The 23,704-nt window shown below is 38.1% G+C and overlaps 1 protein-coding gene across 2 annotated transcripts in view; it reads left to right on the top strand.

The window, feature by feature from the left end:
* Window positions 1-439: 439 nt before the first annotated feature.
* The window catches only part of LOC111863928, a 54,413-nt gene continuing 31,148 nt past the window's right edge, over window positions 440-23,704 (top strand). For both annotated transcript variants that reach the window (XM_023850752.2, XM_023850753.2), the window contains exon 1: window positions 440-834. In XM_023850752.2, the coding sequence (XP_023706520.1) occupies window positions 648-834 (187 nt within the window). In that variant the 5' untranslated portion in view covers window positions 440-647. The remainder of the gene's footprint in view (window positions 835-23,704) is intronic.

Raw genomic sequence — 23,704 nt, 5'->3', positions numbered from 1 at the left:
GTACCCAAATTCCACGTTGCACTGCATGCTTCACATGCAGCCCCCCCCCCCCCAAATAGTAACATCATGAAACTTATTATACTATAACTACACAAGAATGACATGTCTTATATCATGTATAATGATCCATGGACACGAAATAAATGAAATGAAATGAAATGAAAGTGCTGCCCCACAAATGTTACAAGATCAATGTCAGTTTGTAGCGTGGAGTTGAAACAGACTAATACGAGCCAAACCCAAGACGGAGATTATTTATTCCATAAATTCAGAACCACTGGAAGAGGTTATGTCAATGGGACGTGTTGCAATTCTTTGTTTCAAAATTACCGCCTGTATTACTTGTTTAACTCATAGATGGCAGTAGTTTTCAGACCGCTAGTGCAATCTGTCAGGCTAATTCTGTTTACTTTTTTATTTGGGTTGTGTAATTGATTCATAACTCTTTGTTATAGTTCATTTCATTGCCGTGATGCTACAAGGAAAAGATTATTCCTAGAAGGAATAGATGTTTTCGTCAATATGGCGACTGGTGAAGTGTGAGTGTTGTGGCTGGGTGCTGTGACATTTTGTTGTGTGTGTATCGTAACTTGTTGGTGCTTGAATATCCGCTGTAGGACACATGTTATTAATAAAAGGGAGAAATAATGAGTGAAGAGTCAAAAATGCTTCCAAAATCTGTGGAAGCATCACCGACCTTGAAAGTAATACTGCCTTGTCTTCGTTCCCATTCCGAAAATCATCGGAAGAGAGAACCCCGGAAAGTTTCATTTCCAGAGGAAGAAGACGATTTGGTTACAGGTTATTTAGAACCAGCAAATGCATGGGAATATGGTAAGCCCATACACCAGTTTCTTGCAAATACAGTATTATAGTTAAAACTTTTATTTTGACATGCCAACTATTATATAGTGTCCTAATTTAAAAATATGGCAGGGCGTAACTTCTAAGCATTGTATTTGTGTTTTCGAACGGTACTCAAGAATAGCGTAGAAATCTTTACTTTTATAGAGTGATACAGGATCCCAGGTCTGTTTATGGCACTTACCCCAAAATTACTCATGTTGGTAGTAGTGTTCAGACCGTTTATTGTGACACACATTCCTTCTAGAATTCCATAACTATTCAGTTGATACAACAAACTCAAATAGCTTATGTAATGTTATAAAGAAGGAATAGTGTAACATCACATTGTTGCTGATCATGGAGGAGAGGTTCATTTACTGCCTACATTTATGTTACTTTGTGTGTGTGTGTGTGTGTGCCATTGATAATATTTTCATCGATATTACTATAAGAGAAAATTATTCTATAAGGCCTATAATAAATGGATTGTCTGATCATGATGCACAATCCATAACATTTAAAACAATAAACATGAGATCACATGCTAAACAATTTAAAATAATAAGGAAAATAAATAAACACAATAAATGACTTTTTAATTAAACTAAGTTATGAAACATGGGACACAACACAGTTTCTAGTGATGATGTTAATATAATGTTTAACTCCTTTTTAGACACTTACTTGAAAATATACTATTCTAGTTTTCCAACCAAAAAAAAATTTAAATTTCAAATAAAATAAGTGATTGGATTACTATAGGAATAATAACATCCTGTAAACGTAAAAGAGTACTCTATATGGCATGTAGAAACAGTAATAATTCAGAATTAAGAAACTGGTATAAAAATACTGTAAAATTTTATCTGAGGTCAGTAAGGAAGCTAAAAAACTAAAATATGATAATAAAATTCAAATTTCCAAAAATAAAAATAAAACCATATAGTAAAATTAGAAACTAATAAGGGGCCAAATATTGAAAAAATATGCACATTAAAGGTGGACAGAAAATGGATTAGAGAAAAACAAGTAATTGCAGAAACCTTTAGCAATTACTTTTTATCTGTAGCTGAAAATAAAAATGCAAAATATGAACAAAATAATACTAATATTAGTTACCTTCCAGGCACTACCCCTATTCAGTATTTAATGAAAACTTTTATAAATCCCTTTCCACATATTAAACTTAAATCTTTATCAACTAAGATAGTTGAAAATGTAATTAAATCTCTCAAAGCAAAAAACTCTTATGGATATCATGAAATATCCACTAACGTACAAGTATTAAGAATGAGTTCCTTTTTCATTAGCTCTCCTTTGACTCTCATATGCAACAATTCATTATCACAAGGAATTTTCCCAGATCGTTTAAAATACTCAGAAATAAGACCACTGTTTAAAAAAAGTGATAAATCAAATATTTCCAGCTATAGTCCTATATCACTTTTAACTTTGTTCTCTAAGGTATTAGAAAAAGCTATGAGCATTCAATTGATTGAGCACTTAAATAACAGTAACATTTTAGTGGAAGAACAGTTTGATCCTAGAACAAAATCTTCAACAGATGAGGCTATGTACAAGTTAGTGAATGAAATCTGTGAGACCTTAAACAGCAAAAACTTAATAGCAGGAATTTTTTGTGACGTAGAAAAGGCCTTTGATTGTGTTAATCATGAGGTTCTGTTGTCGAAATTGGAGTTCTGTGAGATAAAAGGTAAAGCTAAACTACGGCTTGAATCTTATTTCAGAAAAAGATATCAGAGGGTTTTAATTACAAATATAAATCTTAATCTCAATGAATTTTCAACATGGGGAAAAATTAGACATGGTGTCCCGCAAGGTTCGATTCTGGGTCCATTGTTATTTCTCATTTATATAAACGATTTACCCAAAACTATAAATGATAAAACTGTACCTATATTATTTGCAGGCGACACTAGTTTGTTAGTTAAAAGTTCAAACTATTATGATCTCTGTGTAAATATAAACAATGCTTTTCATAATATAAATGAATGGTTCAAAGTAAACCAACTTTCTATAAATTTTAACAAAACCCACTACATTCAATTTAGAGCTAGAAATAATAATCCTAAATCTGAAATAAAAGTTGTATATGATAAAAAACAAATTATATCTATATCCAATATTAAATTTCTTGGAATATTCATTGATGACAATGAGCTGGAAATACCACATTGAGTACATTAGTTCTAAACTAAGTGCAGTCTGCTACATAATAAGATCACTTAAACCATACACATCCATAAATACCTAAAAAATGGTTTATCGCTCTTATTTTAATTCTAAGTTATAGTTTACCCTTTTGGGGTAACTCACCCCATAGTAAAAATTTTTAGAATGCAAAAGAATATAATTAGAATTATGTTGGGATGCAAAAGGAGGGATTCGTGCAGGAACTTATTTAGAGAATTAGAAATCTTACCCCTGGCATCTCAGTACATACTATCTCTTATGCTCTTTTGTGATAAGAAACAGAAACAAATTCATAGTAAATTCAGAGATTCATAGAATAAATACCAGACGGCAAAATAATCTCCATCAGCCTCTTGTAAATTTGAGTAAATACCAAAAGGGAGTTTATTGTTTTGGAACAAAGGTCTGTAATAATCTACCACAACATATTAAGGATATATCGAGCGACACTAAGAGTTTTGAGGTACAATTAAAACAATTTTTATATTTACATTCTTTTTATTCTTTACAGAAATATTTTGGTTATAAATCTTTTTAAGATGCGAGTAGTTGTCTTGCTTTACAATTAAAAGAAGACAAGATTGTCAGTCTTTGTTCTGGTTTTTAGATGCTTATTTTAGATATACACAATCTTTATATCACTGTATACTAGTCTTTATTTCAATTTATTATATAATTAATGTATGTTATACAAAACTCATTAATGACATTGTGTTTTAACTATTGAATTTTTAATTAATGGACTTGTATAAAACTGTACAAATTGTATAAGGTTTGCCATTACTTTTACTACTGAAATTAACTTATTTATTATATTGTATATGTTTATCAGTATTTTATTACAAATGTGTATGCTATTGGATGACAACTGTAATTCTTGGTTGTGACTGTGACTAGGACAATCTCCACATCCGCATGAGAATGTATTCTCGACAGGATATATGGAAGGTGAACAAATGAAATGAAATGAAATATATAGGAATGTACTTTGAGAGCCTTCCACAAATTTTTCAGCTGGTGTGACGGGAGGGTCACACTACTATTTTCAACTTGCAATGTGCAGATTTGGACTTGTGACATAACCAACAGGCCAATAGCTTATGCACATCACAGTTTCTATCCAATATCACTCTAATAAATCTTTGAACAGCTATCATGAAGTGGGATTTTATATAATGCCTTTGCTGCTATATTAAGTGTTCACTCAGCTGTGTTGTTTTTCATGTCAAAATATCACATGAGAGTTACACATTGAAATGAGTGTTTGTGTATGATATACCCATGTGAAAAGTAAGGATAAGATTAATAAAATTTAAAGGACGTTAGTAGTTCCAAACAGAAAAAAGTATTAATACAGTCGTAACTATTATAGATAGACATATTCATTATTGGATTAAGAACTGAATCAAAATGCTGAATGCTGACTAAAGATATGTTGGATAAAATCAGTGCTGGACCTGAACATTTCCCTGCTCTGTATGGGATACCAGAGTTTAATGTTTCAAATTCCAAGTTTGCTGTATTTCAGAACTGCAACTTCACCATTTGAATATGAACCTTTTATGAAGGTGCCAGGAATGTGAGTGTAACAGAGGATCATTTCTGGCGCCTGTGGAGGTTTGGTAGGGTTATATATGTGATTTGTTGGCATGTAGGCTTGTCCATTGCACTGAACACACATGGAAAATGCTGATCCAAGTATTATGTGGGCATCCTTCTGGATTGGCCAAAGATGTGTGGTGGGTTTTCAAATAACATCTTGTGTTTTCCAATATTGAAAGGCCGCACCATAGCTCAAGCGGTTAGTCATTGGCTTCCCACCGCAGCGGCCCGGGTTCGATCCTGGGTCTGGTTAAGTGGGATTTGTGGCGGACAAAGTGGCAATGGGGTGGGTTTTCTCCAAGTACTTCGGTTTCCCCTGCCAATCTTCATTCCACCAAATTCTGCATCATCATAATCACCTGGGGCAGGCTACAATAGGCCAATCAGTGGCCACCGTGCCAAGTTGACCCAGTTGGAGTCCACCCCCCCCCACTAAGCGAATTTTACCAATATTAGTATATGGTCCATCAATGAAACTGACATACTAGCCTATGTCATATTTAAGGTGAATATAATTTCTGTTGACAGAGGTACTTTCAAATTAATTCATGTTGCTTATTTGCACTTCACCATGTCATATGGAGCAATCTTCTGGGGATCATATAACTGGAAAGCTTTAAGACAAAAGAAAATCACAGAAATAATGAGAAGAATTAAAAAGAGGGTCTGTTATGTTGAATTGTTGAAGAAATTGAATCTAGTTGCCCCTTGCCAGCAAACTCTTACTCTCATTACTGATGTTTGAAGTGGATAGCATGGGGAAGTTTCACACAGATTCGGATGTGTGTAACATAAGCATAACTTGTGTGTGCCAAATGCTGATGTAACTAGATATCAAAAAGGAGTACACTGTACAGGAATGAATTATTATTAAAAGTTTAAATCATGCTGTAGCTATATTTAAGCATGCATTAAAAGATTATCTCTTATCTCACTCACATTTACTTTTATGGACAATTTTTAAGTATCATAAATATCTTCTGCCTCTTCACTTTATGAAGTCTATTCTGATTTCACATACTCATTCTATTTTTTCCAAGGTTTACCTCAGACCCCACACACTTTAGATTTATACTTTAGAATCTTTATTTATTTAAATTGTACTGACCACCCATTATTGCTAGGATAACGAATTTAGGGCTATGATGGGCTGGGCTTGTAGCAAGGAAGAGGGAAAAACGGAATGAATAACAGTGTTTCACCAGTGCATAAAATAAACAGCAAATCAACACTTTGTAGCCTGAAGTTGATCTAAATAATATTTCAGAATTCAGTTCCTACATTACAGAAAACATGCTACTTATCCAATACAAAGACCATCCAGTTAATGCTGTTCAGGGATTTAATTTCTGTTTATTGTAATAACCATACAAAACTCGTAAATACACTCGGTGGACACAATGCAGGGTTTTAGTGTGTAATTAAAGCTGGTGGTACCTATAGTTACTAATGTGCTTTGAAAGAAATAAACTTAAGAAATGCAAAGACAACTCCTAAGTTGTGTTTATGTTTAGTCGTTTTGTAAGAGAATTGAACATAAATTTCAGTTTGCGCACAAACACACACACAAATGAAATAAAAAGAGCAGAGTCATCTCTGAAATGCTGATAGTTGTTCAACTGACCAAGAAGTTCTCCATGTTTTATGAAATCCAGAGAAACTTACCCATGCTCACAAGAGCCCTCTCCTGGTCCTTGTCTTGAGCTAAATAGATCGAGTCGACAGCCACACACCTTGTTTCTCTAAGATCTGTTTTAATGCTATCCTGCCAGGTATGTGTATGTTTTCTGGTTGGTTTTTGCGTTCAGGCTTGATGACTAAAAGTTCATGTGCTTTTTTCATCTCCACGTGCATGCTCTGTGTCCTTCCCATCTCCCACAAAAAAATCTCAGGATAACCGGAATCTCAACCAGGATTAGAACTTAGTACCTCCCAATCCAAGTAGGTTGGTATAGCAGTGTTGCTTTAGATATGAGATATGTATTTGAGAGGTACTCTGTTTGAATTACAGCCATGACACCAGCTATCTAACAGGTTTCTTATGGGTTTGCTGAGTCCCAAAAGACAAATGTTGGGTTGGGGCCTTGGTTACAGAATGACAGCTTCCTTCCAAATCCTTTTCGATTAATCATATATCATCCATCTTACCATGTCTGTGGGTACATAGTCCAGATACTGAGAGTGTATTAAAGAAGAAACAAGAATGTCCAAAATGCAAGTGACAAGCATTACAGCTTGATTTACTTTACTGACTTAGCTATCCCAATTCTGAATGTTCATGGATACAGTAAAGAAATGAAGGGTGGATGCCCTTGTTTATGAAGGCATTTGGCAATGAGACATTCATGTACTTGCGTGATGTAACACTTCACTTTCACTTCTGTAACAGCCTGACTTAAGCATGTCATGATATTGAGGTTGCGTCACTCACAGCTGACATTAAGGTTACCCCACACATAGGCACCTTTCATCTCAGCAGTCACAGCCACTTACATAAACAGCTGTTCAATTATGCATGCATAACTTAGCATTTATTTGGCTCTTTTCATTGAACTTGGATCACAGTAGTATATGATTACTGTTCACATGTGTCATTGGTGGCCCACTGAGTAAAAAATGTAAATTATAATTGCAAAAGAACAGATTTGTCAACATCCATAACTTATGGTAGGAAGTGGAATATATCAGTTAGTACAGGGACTACAGCTCAGGACTCGACGTTGCAACCATAGGAGCTAGGAGGATGTGGGGGGAATGTAAACATGTCACTGCCCACTGTGCACATTTTGTACAGAATTGCAAAGCTCAATCTCAAATGGTAGGCTGCAGGCTGGAGAACTGGGGAATCGTGATTCGATTCTCAGCAGGGGCAACAGACTTTTCTCTTCTCCACACAGTCCATACCAGCTCTAGAGTCCACCCAGCCTCTTATGTAATGGGTTTCAGGGGCTTTTTCCTCGAGGGTAGAGCGGCCGGAGCATAAAGCTGACAACTCAACTCCATATCTAGTGCCAGGGTTAAAAATGCATGGAACTATAGCTTCACCCCCCCCCCCACACACACACACACACACACACATCTTCAATGCCTGGTAATTAAGCACAGAAACAACATTGCTTCATAAATTTATGAACAACTATAATTATAGTTAATTATAATATTAATTATAATATGCTGGAGCCAAGTAGCTCAGTGAGTATAGCCACCTGGCTACAGGCTGGACATCCGGCAAATTGGGGTTTCATTTCTAATAAGGGAAGATATTTTTTTCTTTTCCACACTATTCAGACTGGATCTGGTTCCAAAGTTAAGTATGCATGGATCTATTCATCCACTCCCCCATACACCTTTATGGCATCGTGTTTATTTAAGTACAGGGACAGCCTTAATTTACTATACTGTGACGTGTGACTGACGATCGGCGGGGTTTTGGATAATTGGATTTATTGACCACCTAACGATAGTAACTACATGAAATTATAACAGTCTCACTGACTTACACACTCCAAATATCACTGTAACTACAGCACACGTAAAGTCCTCTCAGTCGTTAATAGTCGTTTCCTGGAAATGGGTTTAACATTGTCCGCTTACGTCATTACCGTCTGCCACATATGCCACAACTCAACTTAATCTTCACTTCGTCTTGCCTCTAACTCCTCGGCATGGACCAAGAGAAAGCACAACCCATGTGATGTTGCTCATATCGTTTCCGTGGGAACGTGTTTTGTTTGCGAAGTGTGTTACCCAGGAACGGCTCTGGTATATTTCCCTGTCTCATGGTCGTTGTCTAGTAAGGGACCTACCCGCTATATTTCTCCTTCCTTAAGGCTGTTCGTCTCGAACAGCCAACAGGAGTACTGTCGGTTCTTCTTTTCCTAGGGCAGGGCTCGTGGTGTCTTTGATCGGTCTCACCTTTCTCCCCCGTGGCTCGATTGTCACAGTGATCACTCTCCAACTGCTCCTGGTGCTCCCTCCTTAAGACCGCTCTTCTCGAGCGGTTCCCTGATAAGGTGCCAGTCGGTCCAGGTGTACCACCACCTTCCTGCTTTTCCGATCGAAGGGGGCAAAAGTTCTGGCTCGTACTCTGTGTATAGTCTCTTCTTTCGTTTCGGAGGGGGCTGACCCATTCACAATGCCCAGTTACTCATTTCCATAGTTTAGTGGAAGTCACGACTGTTTGCGATCTACAGCCTTGCCGTCTTCCTCAAAATCCTGCCGGATGATCCCTCCTTCCTCAGACACATTTGATCCTTTAAGTCTCAGTCTCGAACGTATATCCTTCCGAGGTTCCTCTTGCAACACACTGTCCCTGCCTGGTCCCTGATGACCGTGTCCCTTGCGTGATGCAGGAATGGCACAGCAGGTCATCCCTCTGTGAGTGGCGACCAACTTCGTTCAGGACCCACCATCGCCCTGGGTCCATTTCTGCAGTTTTTGGTGGTGCCCTATGGCTAGATGCCGGTCCCCATACCGTTCCTTCAATGCTCTGACAGTTTTCACTGTGGCCCCTTGTTTAGGGGCTTCCTCGTGCACTGCTACAGACTTCATTTCTTCTGGATTTGCCTCCCGCTTCTCCGGATGGGCCTTCTTCCCTTCTCGCCAGGATTTCATCTTTTGTAAGATGGCGCTTACTGTGGCTTTCATTTCCACTTGACCAGTCTTCATTTTCTTCTTTATTCTTTTCTTGGTTGGTATCGATCCTGGAGACGAGGGAACCCACCTGGGCTTTCATCTCTTCCTTTCCATCGTCCATCTTTTCTTGATTGGTTTTCATTTCAGCCCCTATTTTGGTTTGGTCATGTATCACGGCTTCGAACTCTCTCGTGGCGGCTACCAGACGTTCAAAATCCATCTCCAGGTTTCAACTCTGACGGTGCTCAATTCACAGCTCAATCCAATCCCGCTTCTGACACCAGTTGTCAGGTGTTAGACTGGATATTGACGGGGTTTGGGATAATTGGGTTTATTGGCCACTTACGGATCGTAACTACAAGTTTATAACAGTCTCACTGAATTACACCAGATATCACTGTGATTGGCTTACGGGTCGTAACTACAAATAACTGTAACACTATCGCTATATCCACACTGTACAAAATCGCGCTCTTTTACATCCCGCAGTGTCTTCACTAGCAGTTGCCTTATAACGGCTTCTTACAGTGGCTAGTCCTCTGCCACTCCCAACGGCCGCTCCTTTGCTAGCGAATGGCTCTGAAACAACATTCGTTTCTAGGTAACGGCCGCAAAACACACGACAGAAAAACGTACATTGCTAGGCAGCAGATTCTTAATAAGTAAGAATAGACGGTCACTGCTAAGGAACGGCTTGGAAAACACGTTCCCGCGGCAACGGATACATGTACGAGAATAAACTATGTTGTCTGCGCAGGCCATGCCGAAGAAGTATAAGGAAGATAACGGGCAATCAAGTCAGTTCTATATGGTAGTCTGAAGAAGAGTCAGCAACAGTTAAGGGACAGTTGGAAGGGAACCGCCATACACACACATGAACACATACTTGAGGATCTTTTATTCAAGCTTTCCCTTAAAAATAGTCAAAAATGAAAATAAAAACAAATCCACCTGGATAACAATTGGAATAAAAACTTCATGTAAACACAAAAGACAACTATATTTGGCCAGTAGGGACAGTAATGATCCAAGACTAAAAAGTCACTACAAAATATACTGTAAAATTTTGTCAAAAGTCATTAAAGAAGCCAAACAGAATAACTATAACAGCCAAATTCTAAAATCAAACAATAAAATTAAAACCACCTGGGATATTGTGAAAGTTGAATCAGGAAAGAAATCTGTTAATGAAGACGTACAAAGTTTGAATATTGAAGGGAAGTCCACTAACAATCCACAAGCTATCGCAAGTGCATTTAATGAATATTTCCTTTCATTAGCTGAGAAAACATATTCCAATAATAATAATAATAATAATCCAATATACTATCTGTCTCGTGCCTTTAACAATTCATTTCCAAATATCAATCTCAAATTCTCAACAAGGAAGGAAATTGAAAACATTATTAAATCCCTTAAGCCCAAAAATTCACATGGATATGATGAAATCTCTACCAAATTACTTAAAGCAAGCTCTGTTTACATCAGTTCACCCTTGAATCATCTATGTAATAAATCTTTATCATCAGGTACTTTTCCTCAACGCTTAAAATACGCTGTAATGAAACCACTTTTTAAAAAAGGAGAGAGAAAATGCATCTCTAATTACAGACCAATATCCATATTGACTTCATTCTCAAAAGTCTTTGAAAAAGTTATGTATAATAGACTACTTGAACACTTAAATTCTAACAACATATTAGTCAAAGAGCAATTTGGATTTAGGAAAGACCTAACAACAGAAAAAGCAACCTATGAACTAACTAACGATATTTTAAGTGCTCTCAATGACAGATTAATTGTGGGAGGGATTTTCTGTGATCTAGCAAAAGCTTTCGATTGTGTTAATCATGATATCTTACTATCGAAATTAAATTTCTATGGAATAACTGGCAAAGCTAATGAATGGATCAAATCATACCTCAAAAACAGGTATCAAAGAGTTGAAATAAATAATAAAAACTCCAGTCATAATGCATTTTCAAACTGGGGAATTATAAAGCACGGTGTTCCACAAGGATCAATTTTAGGTCCCTTACTTTTTCTTCTCTACATAAATGATCTATCTAAAACCATCAACAATAAATCTAAACCAATTCTATATGCAGATGACACTAGTATAATATTTAAGAACTCTAAATTTGACAACTTTAAAAATGACATAAATATTGTATTTGAAGCCTTAAACAGATGGTTCGAAGCCAATTTACTCTCATTAAATTTTGATAAAACCCATTACATATCATTCACAACTAAAAACAACCACCAAATTGATCTGGACATCAGTTATGCCAACAAATTAATCTGTAAAGTACTTGATACAAAATTCCTTGGAATACATGTAGACAGTACACTGTCTTGGAAAATACATATTGAACAAATTATACCTAAATTAAATGCAGCTTGCTATGCGATGAGATCAATTAAGCCTTTTATGTCACAGGAAACATTGAAGATGGTTTACCATGCCTACTTTCATTCTATTATGAACTATGGATTAATATTTTGGGGGAACTCTTCACATAGTGTAATAATTTTTAAAATACAAAAGAATATAATAAGAATCATTACAGGATGTAGAAGTAGAGATTCATGTAGAGAATTATTTAAGAAATTAAAAATTCTACCGCTTCAATCGCAATACATATTATCGCTTCTCCTATTTGTTGTTTACAACAAAGATAAATTCAAATTAAATTCTGATGTCTATAACATGAATACTAGACAAAAATATAACTTCCACCTACCCTCATCAACTTTATCAGTATATCAAAAAGGAGTCTACTTTACTGGCATAAAAGTGTTCAACAATCTGCCACAAAGTATTAAAAACTTGGGCAATGATACTAAAAAGTTTAAATCAGAGTTAAAGAATTATCTACATGCTCATTCCTTCTACTCTTTAGATGAATACTTCAATGTAAATAGAGAATGATGTAAAATTAAGTTATATTAATTTTTAAGCTAAAATTGCCTGTACTTATGTATGTAACATTTTGACTTGTTCTGTATCCAAAGGTACTAACCTGCTTAGGATTTATAGAATGTAAATAAATTCAATTCAATTCAATACAGAGAGGTTTCGAGCGCGGAAGCTGAAGAATCTCCACAATTAGAAGCCGTTACTAGAAAAGGCCTGGTGAAGACACAGCAGGCTGGAAAACACTTAGTGGGTGCTATGGTGATTTGTAAAGTGTGAATATTAGCGATGGCATAATTCCTTGTAATCATGCGTCATATGGTAAAGTGGACAATAACTCCAATATCTAATCCAAAACCCTGTTAAGAATTACGCATACATATGGCATGCCAGAAAGTGGAAACATCCATTTTCCAAAGTATAGTGTTTAAAGAAAATGAATCTGGATGATGTGTAAGGTCCAGTATATTATATGTACACTGAGGCCACAGAATGAAGTGCGTGGATCCATCCCTTTTGTACCTCCATTAATCTGTTGCACTTCCTCTTCCTGTGTATTTGTCTATATTTGCCTCAGCTGTCCGACTATTCTGTTCACACAGATTTTGGTAATGATAATATTCTTTAGCGACAGGCACTTGGACCTAGTTGAAGTAGGTGATACGGGGCTAGAAGTGAATACAACAGTAGACAGTGTGGGAGGCCTTGAGTGCTATCATCTTCAAAGCCTATGGGACTTCCTTCTGTGGCCTCTGTATAATTATTCTCATTCATCTTATGAATCTCACTGCCAATATCTATGTACATATACACTCCTAAAATTATGAACGTTCTTGTCGTACCTGTCTGTCTGTCTGTCTGTCTGTCTGTCTGTGTACACAGGATGTAACTGAAAGGTGCCTACAAACTTTTGGCACTAATTCCACATACCAGAAAAAGAAAAGTTGTAAATATTAGCATGTGTCTGGAAATATTTAATTTGTGAGTTATAGCTGAAAGAGTATATTTGTAATAAATGCTCACACTCTCCTCCATTAGATTCCATGCATGCTCCGACACATGTCATCATGGATCACCACATCCATTCAGAGATGCCTGGGTAGTTGTGGATAGTCTGACAGGCATCTACAATGCAGTGGTGAAGTGCCTCATTGTCAACTGGAGCTGCATACATAAGGGTTTTTAGGTATCCCCACAGGTAAGAATCCAGAGGATTTAAATCTGGCAAGCATGGAGGCCATGCAGTGGGTCCTCTACCTATCTGTCGGTTGTGATTGATGTTACTGAGAACATCTCGTACAGCATGACTAAAATGTGCCTGAGCACCATCTTGCATGTACCACATTCATTCTCTGGATGCCAGTGGTACGTCTTCCAGTAGCACTAGCAGCTCATATAAGAGGAAATCTCAGTAGCATTTGCCTGTACACTGGTGTAGCAAAACATGTGGGCCTACCAAACAGTCACTAACAGTCCCTGCCCACACATTGATGCTGGACTGCTTGTGGTGTCTAGAATTGATTACACCATGAGGATTCTCCTCTTCCCGATGTGTTTGGATGTGAATAGCGATGATGCTGTCTCAGTCGAAACATACCTCATCTGTAAAGAGCACTGATGAAACAGAGGAACGCCTATCCCTTCGTTGAACAAAACACTGACAAAAGTTCTCCCATACAGTATTCTTTCAGCTATGTCACAAATTAAATGTTTCCAGACACATGTTGATATGGACATTTTTTCTTGTTTTGATATGTGGAACTTGTGCTCAAAGTTTGTCTACACCTTTCAGTTACACTCTGTATGTATATACAAGGTCCAAAAATTTAATTCCCGGAATGGCTGCAACATGTTGCTGGGGTGTTGAGTCAGGCAAACTCATGTACCCAAACAGACTTGGACATATTTCAACTTACATTTACATGAGCCACAGGCCAAATGAGTCACTTGTTTCCAAGCAGCAGAGGAAATACAGCATGTCTATGGTATACCGTTGGCAAAAAAATGAGTGACAAGAATCTGGAGCAGCGGATGAACATCAAATTTTACGGGAAGTTGGTAAAAGTGATAAGTGAAACGTTAGCCATATTAACAGTGGGTTATGGTGAATGCACTGTGAAGAAATCAAGTGATTTTGAATGGCATAGACTGTTCAAGGAAAGGCAAGAATTTGGCAGCCAAAAATGCAAAGGACAGATGAAAATGTGGACAGAGTTCATTGCACAAGGACAAACGGTGAATCGCCAGTGTTATTTGGAAGTGCTGACAAGGTTACAGAAATCTGTTCAGAGGAGAAGACCCGAACTCTAGCCTGACAAGTGGATTCTCCACCATGACAGTGCCCCTGCACAAGATGCATTAAGAGTTCGTGAGTTCCTGGCTAAGAAATCCATTACAAAAGTGGACCATCCACCTTGTTCACCTGACTCAGCCCCCTGCGATTTTGGGCTCTTCCCAAAATTAAAAAATTGCCCTGAAGGGACAAAGATTAGCTGACATTCCTGACATCCAACGCAATGCGACAAAATTACTGTGAGGTATTCCGGAAGACGGTTTCAAGACTGAAGAAAGCAGTCTTCTGGAATGTTTCACTGTGTAGATGTGGTGTTAACTGACGTTTCGGAGGAACGTATCGTCTCCATCTCCAGGGTAGAAGGAAAAATAAGATGGAGGCAATACTTTCCTCTGAAACGTTGGTTAACACCAAATCTACAGAGTGCCGCATCCCAGAAGACTGCTTACTTCATAGTCTCTGCCATGAAAACCTTAAATCTTAAGATTTCAAGACTGTTTCCGGCAGTGGCCCCATTGTCTCATGAAGCACATAGCATCACAAGGAGAGTATTTCAAAGGCGACAGCAATCGCTAGTGCACAGGTAAGCAAACTTTGCTTTCACGGGGTCATTCCTGGAATTAAATTGTGGCATCTACATATAATTTAAGGCATCTTTCACTTGCTCCAATTGATAATGTGCGGAGGCTTTGTCATGAACTCAGAACCAGTCCCATGCGTAGGTATGCAGCTTGCTACTCATAGGTAATTTCCCCAGTTTACTTTTGATTATATGGTGGGTTTTTGTGAGTCCCAAGTCAGGTTGATGGATGAGATACTTTGCCATGAAGTTGAGCTGACCCATGACACATAAGTGTGGTTCATGGCAGCCGAACTCACTGTAATATTAACGTAACATCAATTTGTACATGCTATCATCTTTGTTAAATCATGCGCAAACCAGTAATAGGTTATGTGTATAATAAAATAATAATAATAATAATAATAATAATAATAATAATAATAATAATAATAATCTTGTAGTAGTGATCGTTTCTCTGCAGTTCAAAATGAAATTTTATTGTGGTATTTCTAGCTAAATGTTAAAATTTTATGCTTGAAGACAAATATTTTATATCCAGATTCTAAATATTTTTTATTCAACAAGACTTCACTGGGACAATGTAAATCAGTGAGAATCTCCCAGCTTCTTATTTGCAATCAAGTGTAAGTATATCATATGCAGTTCACTGCTGTTGGCTCACCTTACAATGGCACAAGTAACTTGATAGAAAGTTTTTGCATTGTAGTAATATGCCATATAGACATTTGTGAATTAATGCCTGGAAAGAGAAGGGGGGGGGGTTGAATCTCTTCACCATCTGTAAAGGCTTTTTTTTTGGGGGGTAGTGATTATGGAGGGTGAAGAGGTAAGAAATCATCATTATCATTGGCAAAGGAGCCCTTTTAATCCATAGCCTTTTTTAGAAGATTCTGTCAGATTGCATCCAGTTTTAACTTCCTTAGATTTTACAACAATAATTGTACACTTCTCCAAGTATAATTAGAATGATCAAGTCAAGGAGGATGAGGTGGGCAGGTCATGTAGCACGAATGGGGGAGATGAGGAATGCGTATAGGATATTGGTGGGAAAGCCAGAAGGAAAGAGACCACAAGGAAGACCAAGGGTGGACAATATTAGAATGGATCTTAGAGAGAGAGGATGGGATGGGATGGATTGGATAGATCTGGCTCAGGATAGGGACCAGTGGAGGGCTCTTGTGAACACAGTGATGAACCTTCGGGTTCCATAAAATGCTGGGAAATTCTTGAGTAGCTGCAAAATCGGCGGCTCCTCCAGAAGGGCTCAGCTCCATGAGTGAGTGAGTAAGTAAGTAAGTAAATTGTTTTTACAGAGCAAGGTCATCAGCCTTGCATTCAGCTTCAGTTCTGGAGGAAGAGGCCCCAGCAATTGTGTCCCCCAGTGACAAGGTGGCCCAGTTATACCCCTGGGCACCGGGTTTCCTTTTTATTGCCTTCTCTGACTCACAGAGTTGCAGTGGAAGTGTTGTAACCTGCCTGCACAATAGGAGAATTAGAATTGTGCCCTGTTGAAAAGTATTGTTCTGGTATTCACTTTGAGAGATTGAGGAAAACCTCAGAAGTCTCAGGAAAATGAGCAACCTTGAGCTGGACATCTCCTAAGTACAAGTGTAGGGTATTACAGTGTTACCACTACACACAATTACTCTGTACCAATCAATTGAACTCCCCCTGATCTTTTTTTTTTTCATGCATGAACGAACAGTTCTTTTTGAAAATAATTTGAAGTAACATCTGTTTAGGAACAAACATGTTTTGTTTTGTAAATATTCAGATGATTAATAGAATTGAGCTATAGTGAAGACGCAGAAAGAAGTTCTCTCCACATTTTCCCCAAGATCTTATGCTTCCCCATCTAGCATACTTCCTTATATTCCTACTTGGTAATCTAGCCATTTTGTTCCCAGGAATGTTGGTAGTGATAATAATGTGATAATCTTTGATATTTACAAGTGTATTGAGCTGGGTAATATATATCAGAGGGGGCTGGAGGGAAGTACAGAAACAGGCAGAATGCGGGAAACGTCAAGCAGCATCATCCCCACCATCCATGGGACATCTTTCTTTGGCCTCGGTGTAGACATGTTCTTCAGTATGAGAGATGTGCTATGAATGAAAGTTACATATTGTTTGCTTCGTTATCTTCTGCTTTGTTGGCAGCTGTTTGTCTTGAGGTTCCACAACCCATTTGTTCATTGAGGATTTCAATACAAGTGTGGTGTTATGTAAAAGAGACTTAATTAAAAACATCATGTAATTTAATTCATTCATTCATGTGAGACTGCATTTTGTTACTTCAACACAGTTGAGTGCTATTAAGCAAGCCCCAGTGTGTTCTTTTGTACCTTCCTCAGCTTAAAGGGATAAGGGCTCTTTCCCAAAGGAGTAAGGGGCCAGGATGTGAACTTTGCCACTCTGCTCCACCTAGTGTCCTGGTTAGGGCAGTATAGAGCTGTACTTTCTCTCTGTGCAGGGTTCCTAATGAAGCATGTGGACAGCTTTCTCAACTTCTTAGATCATAAACAGAACTATTTTCTTGTTGTTGTTGTTGTTGTTGTTGTTGGTTTCATAACAGTAAACTTTTGGAGGGGTGGGGTTGTTAGTCCCATACTCAGCCTCAAACCTGGAGGACCCTACCCTTTGACCTGTCTGGCATGAATGGCCCTATCAGGAGCTTATGCTTCTGCCAGAATAACTCTCCAGGTCATTGGGGCACATAAACCTCCCTTCCATGATAAGACAGTAGTTCTTAATGAGGATGTCACAGTATAGAGTAGCTAAAACTCCGAAGAAGAAATAACACCGGCGACTTTTCATAGAGTGAACTGTAAAAATGTGAACAATACTAAAAGAAGAGTAAGAAGAAAATGAACAAGAAGAGAAGCTGCACTCAGGTCAAGGCATCAAGGAGTGAGGATTTGAATCACACCTAAAACCTATACTGCAGTATTTGGATACTGCTTTAGCAGCCACCATGTACACTAGCAAGAGTATGAAGTAAAATTTCATATCTTTTAAGTGTTCTATGTTAGATCTGTAGTAAGAAGCAGGAAATAGACAGGTATAATAGTGCGTGGAGCCGGTCACGGTAGCCGAGCGGTCTAAGGCATGCACTGTCTTCGCTCGCTCGGAAGCCGGGATCGTGGGTTCGAATCCCACTCAGGGCATGAATGTTTGTGTGCGTTTTTCTGTGTTTGTCTACAAGTAAAGACCTTGTGACGAGCTGATCACTCGCCCAAGGAGTCCTACTGTATGTGTAAGCTCTAGAAAAACCGAAGTGAACGGAGTTCATGGAGGTAGGCCTAGGCCCACTGGGGCTGTAGTACCAAGGAAAAAAAATAGTGCGTGGAAGAACGATTTTAATTATGAATTGGTAATAATATGGAAGGAATTTCTTGAATATTTTTTGCATTCTGTTCTATTTTATATCAAGATCTACATTTTTATATGATAACCTGTTTTGTGAGGAAAATACTAAGGTTCCTTTCAAGCTGACATTGGGCAGCTATGGATTAAAATTAAGTTTCCCCAACATCATTTAGTATTGACTGTTCCTATAAGAAAATTAATAGAAGTCTAATTTGAGAGTTTCAGATGTAAAATATGCCAATGGATGGACAGGCAGTAGGTTTCCCTTTTATGTGTTCTTTGGAGGAAAGGGTTGCAACAAAGACATCAGAAATACATAATATTTAAAATAAGCTATTGTGACTAAGCTCTGGCCTGTATGACTGACTAATCACAGCCTGATTTTCAACTAAGGGAAGAGATTCCATTTTGCTTGGCGTCCAGACCGGCCTTGGGGTCTGCCCAGCCTCGTATTCAATGGGTGCAGGGCTCCTTTTTACTTGGGTGTTAAATTTGCCATGAGCATAAGGGATATGATTGACTTCCATCATATGCCAGGGTTAAGAATGTGTGGAGTTATACTTCACTCCCTCACAAGATATGGTGTTTAATTAAGCACAGGGACAATTTTACTTTTTATATGGCACCAGCTATTATGCAGCATGCTCAAAATATTGGCACGTGTGTGTTGTAGGCATTGCCTAGCAGTGGGTTGATATGTCACAATATTACAAATAATCCAGCACCATGCACTAGCTTGGACAAATAGAACAGGCTGTTTCGAAGTGGAAATTCACACTGAAATACACGCATGTTAATAACTATTTGAGCTGTCAGTGCATTGGTACATAAACATACATGGATATGGTAATACAGAGAAGTTGTAAATACTGCTGATTACAAAAGATTACATGTTTGTATACAGTTCATAATTGGACAGGTAAACCTTGAACACTGGTTGTGTTATTCTGCGAGAACAGAATATTGAAAATATGTGGAGATATGAAGTGAAAGATAAAGCATTAGATTACATAATGAAGAACTTTTATGTTCTTGGCGTGCCATGAGATTGAATCCTTATCAACTGAAGCCTCAAATGGACGTATTGTGCCAGCCACTGATGATAGATGAGTATGGAACAATGATAGAATGATAAGTAATATGGAAAAACTGTGGTGCTAAAAGAGAATACTACACTCATGCTACGTTGTTTCTCACAAAAATCCGACATAGCCCCGGAACTGAACTTGGGCCTTCATGGGGAGAAGTCAGGAACTAGCTAACTTAGCTGAAGCATGGCCATGAAATTGTTCGTAATTATACTCTTTATGTGGAACTGTTATGGTCATAACATCGGCAACACAAAAGACATGCCACACAGGATACATGTAGAAGATAGAAATATTAAAAGAGACTTGGTAAAGTCCTCATGGGTAAAGATCACATGGGAGTTGTGCAGGATGGCATGAAAGTAGCAATAAAGTTTAAGACTACTTCAGTGTTACTGAATGGTGTTATAAAAAATTGTTCAGACTGACTATCTCTATTGTGGATACATAATCTATATCTCTCATGGTTGCATGCAGGTGACATCGTGTACCCATGTGGTAATAGCCTTGCAAACTTGAAAAGAACAACTTGTCATGACAGCCCCCAATCTCACCTAAAACAGTAGTGTTACTTTTGTGTCACCCTGTATATGAAGGTGATAACATCATCAGGATCATTGAGACCTCTTATGGTTATTACAAAACAGAATCCATCCATCATTTTGGAGGCCTTCCCTCTGTTCTGAATCCTTTTGGTTTATATTTTAGGATCTCTTTTAGAATCATGTCACAGCTCAGCCTTTCACTCCCCCTTCCAGTTTCTTCTGTATTGTTGTGTAAATTCTGTTTTTGGAGCAGACTTTTCTCTGAGTCCATTCAGTTTTTGCCTGCCGATTGTCATCTTACTGTTGCTCATGCTCGTCTGTGACCACAACCTGAGCTTTGCAGTAGCCCTCAGCTGACAGCACATTATTACATTTTCGGTTTTTAACTTAAAGGTTCATCTTTCACTCAGCATTTGACTGGTTATGGAGTGAGGGCGTTGGGAGTTGTAAGCTACCTCTTTGATTAAATCAAGGAGGATGTGGTGGTGGATCATGTAGAACACTTGTGGTAAATGAGAAATGCATATAGAAATTCGGTTCAGAATGTAAAAGGGAGATGTGACACAGGAGAGTCAGTTATGAATGTGATGGTATCAGAATGGGCATGGAGGTAAAGGTGCACATAATCTCACCTTAGTGGTATCGGCTAATTGCCCGTAGTATTGCAAAGTATCCTTGCTGATGAGAAGGATGGAGCGGTTTCTTATGACATCCATAGACATGTTGAAGGTGGACTTTGAAGTCCAGCCGTTGCAATGAAATGATCCATGATTATCAGTACACTGCAGATAACGAGAGTTATAATTTTGATTAAGAATTCTGACTTGTGCAATGTTCTGATTAGGTGTCAGAAACAGTGAAGTGTTAAAAATCCCAAAGAATGTCGTTGTGGGGAAAAAGCAGCCCACTGAAATGCAGCTCTTAACTCTGTGGTTTATTTTCCTCATCCCTTGCAAGCCAGGATGTTATAATAGCTTTCATCAGTGTCCTTTCCAATTAATATGGGTATGTGACTTGGTTTCTTGCCCTAAGGAAAGAACATAGATGAGGTTTGCTTGAGAACAGGCCACTGAAGAGAACAGTTGGATCCAAAAGAGGAAGTCTCAGGAGAATGAAGAAATTTGTATAACAAGAAGCTTCATAATTTGTACTTCTCACCAAATGATATCAGGGTAATTAAGTCAAGGAGGATGAGATGGGAGAGAGACATGTAAAATGCTTGGTGCAGTGAAAAATTTGTAGCAAATAATGGTCAGGAAACCTGCTTGGAAAAAAATGAATTGGGAGGCCTAGACATAGATGAGAGGGTAAAATTGAAATGAAGCTTTGAGAAATAGAGAGTGAAGGAATGGGCTGCATGCATATATTTCAGGATGGCATTAACTATTAGGCGTTTATGAACATGGTAATAAATTGTTTTCTTTGTAGCTCAGCATTACAGCTGTCACAAGAAAATGTAAATCATAAATCATCTCTAACTGCAAAAATGAAACTGTTTTCATTTTGTTGACTTCTACCTCCATCTAAGAAAATAAAGTGTAATAAAATGCAGTTAGTAATAAACCTTTCCATGTAGTCTGTGTGATGAATACTAATGTTAAATATGAGGCTCTGTATGTATTAAGAATAAATACGCTTCAGCAACAAAGTGTGTGTTGCATACAAGATATGCTTGCTTTTCTGATCAGTTATGTTAAATGCTACTTCCCATCTTTCACTGTAGTGTTCTTAGCTTCTGTATTTGCTAGGACTGAATGTTGGTTTTTCCACACAACACATGAGGATTCTTCAAATTTATCCCATTCGCAATGCTGCTATTGAATATGGCCCAACAGATGGGTTTCATTTGAACAACCCTCACATAACATGAATCCAGATTTTTAAAGGATAAATTGCAGGAAAGGGAGTTAGATAAATTATATCTGCAATGTATATATCACGACTCTGCACTTCATGGCGACCGGGGCGCGGCTTGCTGAAAGGCAGATACAAATTTGGCAATGAATCAGCATGCCTGACAGCCGTTAACGTTCGGAATGAAGTAGTTACAATTCACAGATCGCAGGAGGTGTTGAAAATGCTCTCCTTCTACATGTATACATCTTTCACATTTCATTTTTTCGTTAAAGAACACCGGTACAACAATCCTTGCTCTTATAACACACCAGACAGTAGCTTTCACTGGATGGAACTGGACTTTGTGTGTTAGATGTGGATTCTTTGAATTCCAATAGCAATTATTTTGTGTATTTATGTATACCTGCAAGTGAAACCACGCTACATCAGAAAAGAATGTCAATTGCGGATCAATCTCACCATCAACAACAGACTGTAGAAACCAACTGCAAAAATGAACACTGCTAGCTGGATCTCATGGATTTAAGGCATGCATGGATTACTGTTTGCTTCATAAGGTCTAAGCTTCAGCAGTTCTGTTGTCGTTAGGCACTGACACTGCAGTCTCTTGAGCTAGGTGTTTCAGTGATTTTCTAGGTGTATATTCAAGTCTGGCCCCTAAATAATTTAACTTCTCAGTAAGCACTTGGTACCTACGTTTTTCTGTCCTGTTGATAAAAGTTTATTCACCAAAATATGAATTGTTTGCCTGCTAGGAGCTCTTTCATCACGAAATTGACGTCAAAATTTTTGCCAACACTTTCTAGTAGAATCATATTTCACATTGATGACATACAGAAATACACATTTCTCTGAAGTGTACCACACCATTAGGTACCACATGGCTTACGAACTGTAACTGAGAACAAATGTCTGCTCGTACTGCTGACAAAGCATAAACAAACTCCCACACATGAACCGCACTGCGAAATATAATGCCATTAAGCAGCTCACAAGTTGATTACTTCCCTTAGTTCCAAACATTATTGGCCATCAGGAACGCTGATTCATTGACAAAATTCACATTCTCCTCGCGGGAAGCAGTTCCCTGGTCGCCATGGAGCTCTGAGCTGTGGAACCAGTCAACAAAGTTAGAAAACTATCTGTGTGTGTGTGTTATAGAAAAGCCCCATCTCTGTATACAGCAACATTGTCGAGATGTTGGGTGAGATTATGGTAACAGTACATTGATAGAGTGCTACACATGCTTGCTGCTCCTAGGTGGGTCTGTTAGCAGTATCCTTTCTGTCATCATTTTCATGAAAAATGTCCATATAGAAGAGCATATTAAAACCTGTGCTTTTTCGGTATTGGATATTATTTTAGCATGTAGAACTCTTAGTATGCAATGGCCGAGAGATAGGCAATTATACCACACCTGTTTTAAGCAGTGGCTCAGTAAACACATTCCCACAGCGTCGAATCGACGTGCAGCAATGGAGGTACAATTTGTACAAGGTGTGGCAATAAAGAAACCGGATTACTTTTATGACTCATTTCCGGCCACGTCATTGACGAAGAGGAGGGTAGGGCATTGACCCTTGGACTTCCCTCTACCGTCACACAAAGTTTCATTCACGTGCATCGGTTAGTCTGGCCGCGACCATTGTTAGAAGCGGATCGTGTTTCTGAGCTCCGTCGGAATAATGCTGAGTGCTAATGCAGAACAACGTGCTAACATCAAATTCCTCACAAAACTTGGAAAATCTGCCA

Source organism: Cryptotermes secundus, unplaced genomic scaffold, assembly GCF_002891405.2.
Source record: "Cryptotermes secundus unplaced genomic scaffold, Csec_1.0 scaffold171, whole genome shotgun sequence".
Lineage (NCBI taxonomy): Eukaryota > Metazoa > Arthropoda > Insecta > Blattodea > Kalotermitidae > Cryptotermes > Cryptotermes secundus.
The sequence above is the reverse complement of the archived record's forward strand: the minus strand, read 5'-3'. Positions and strand labels throughout refer to the sequence as shown.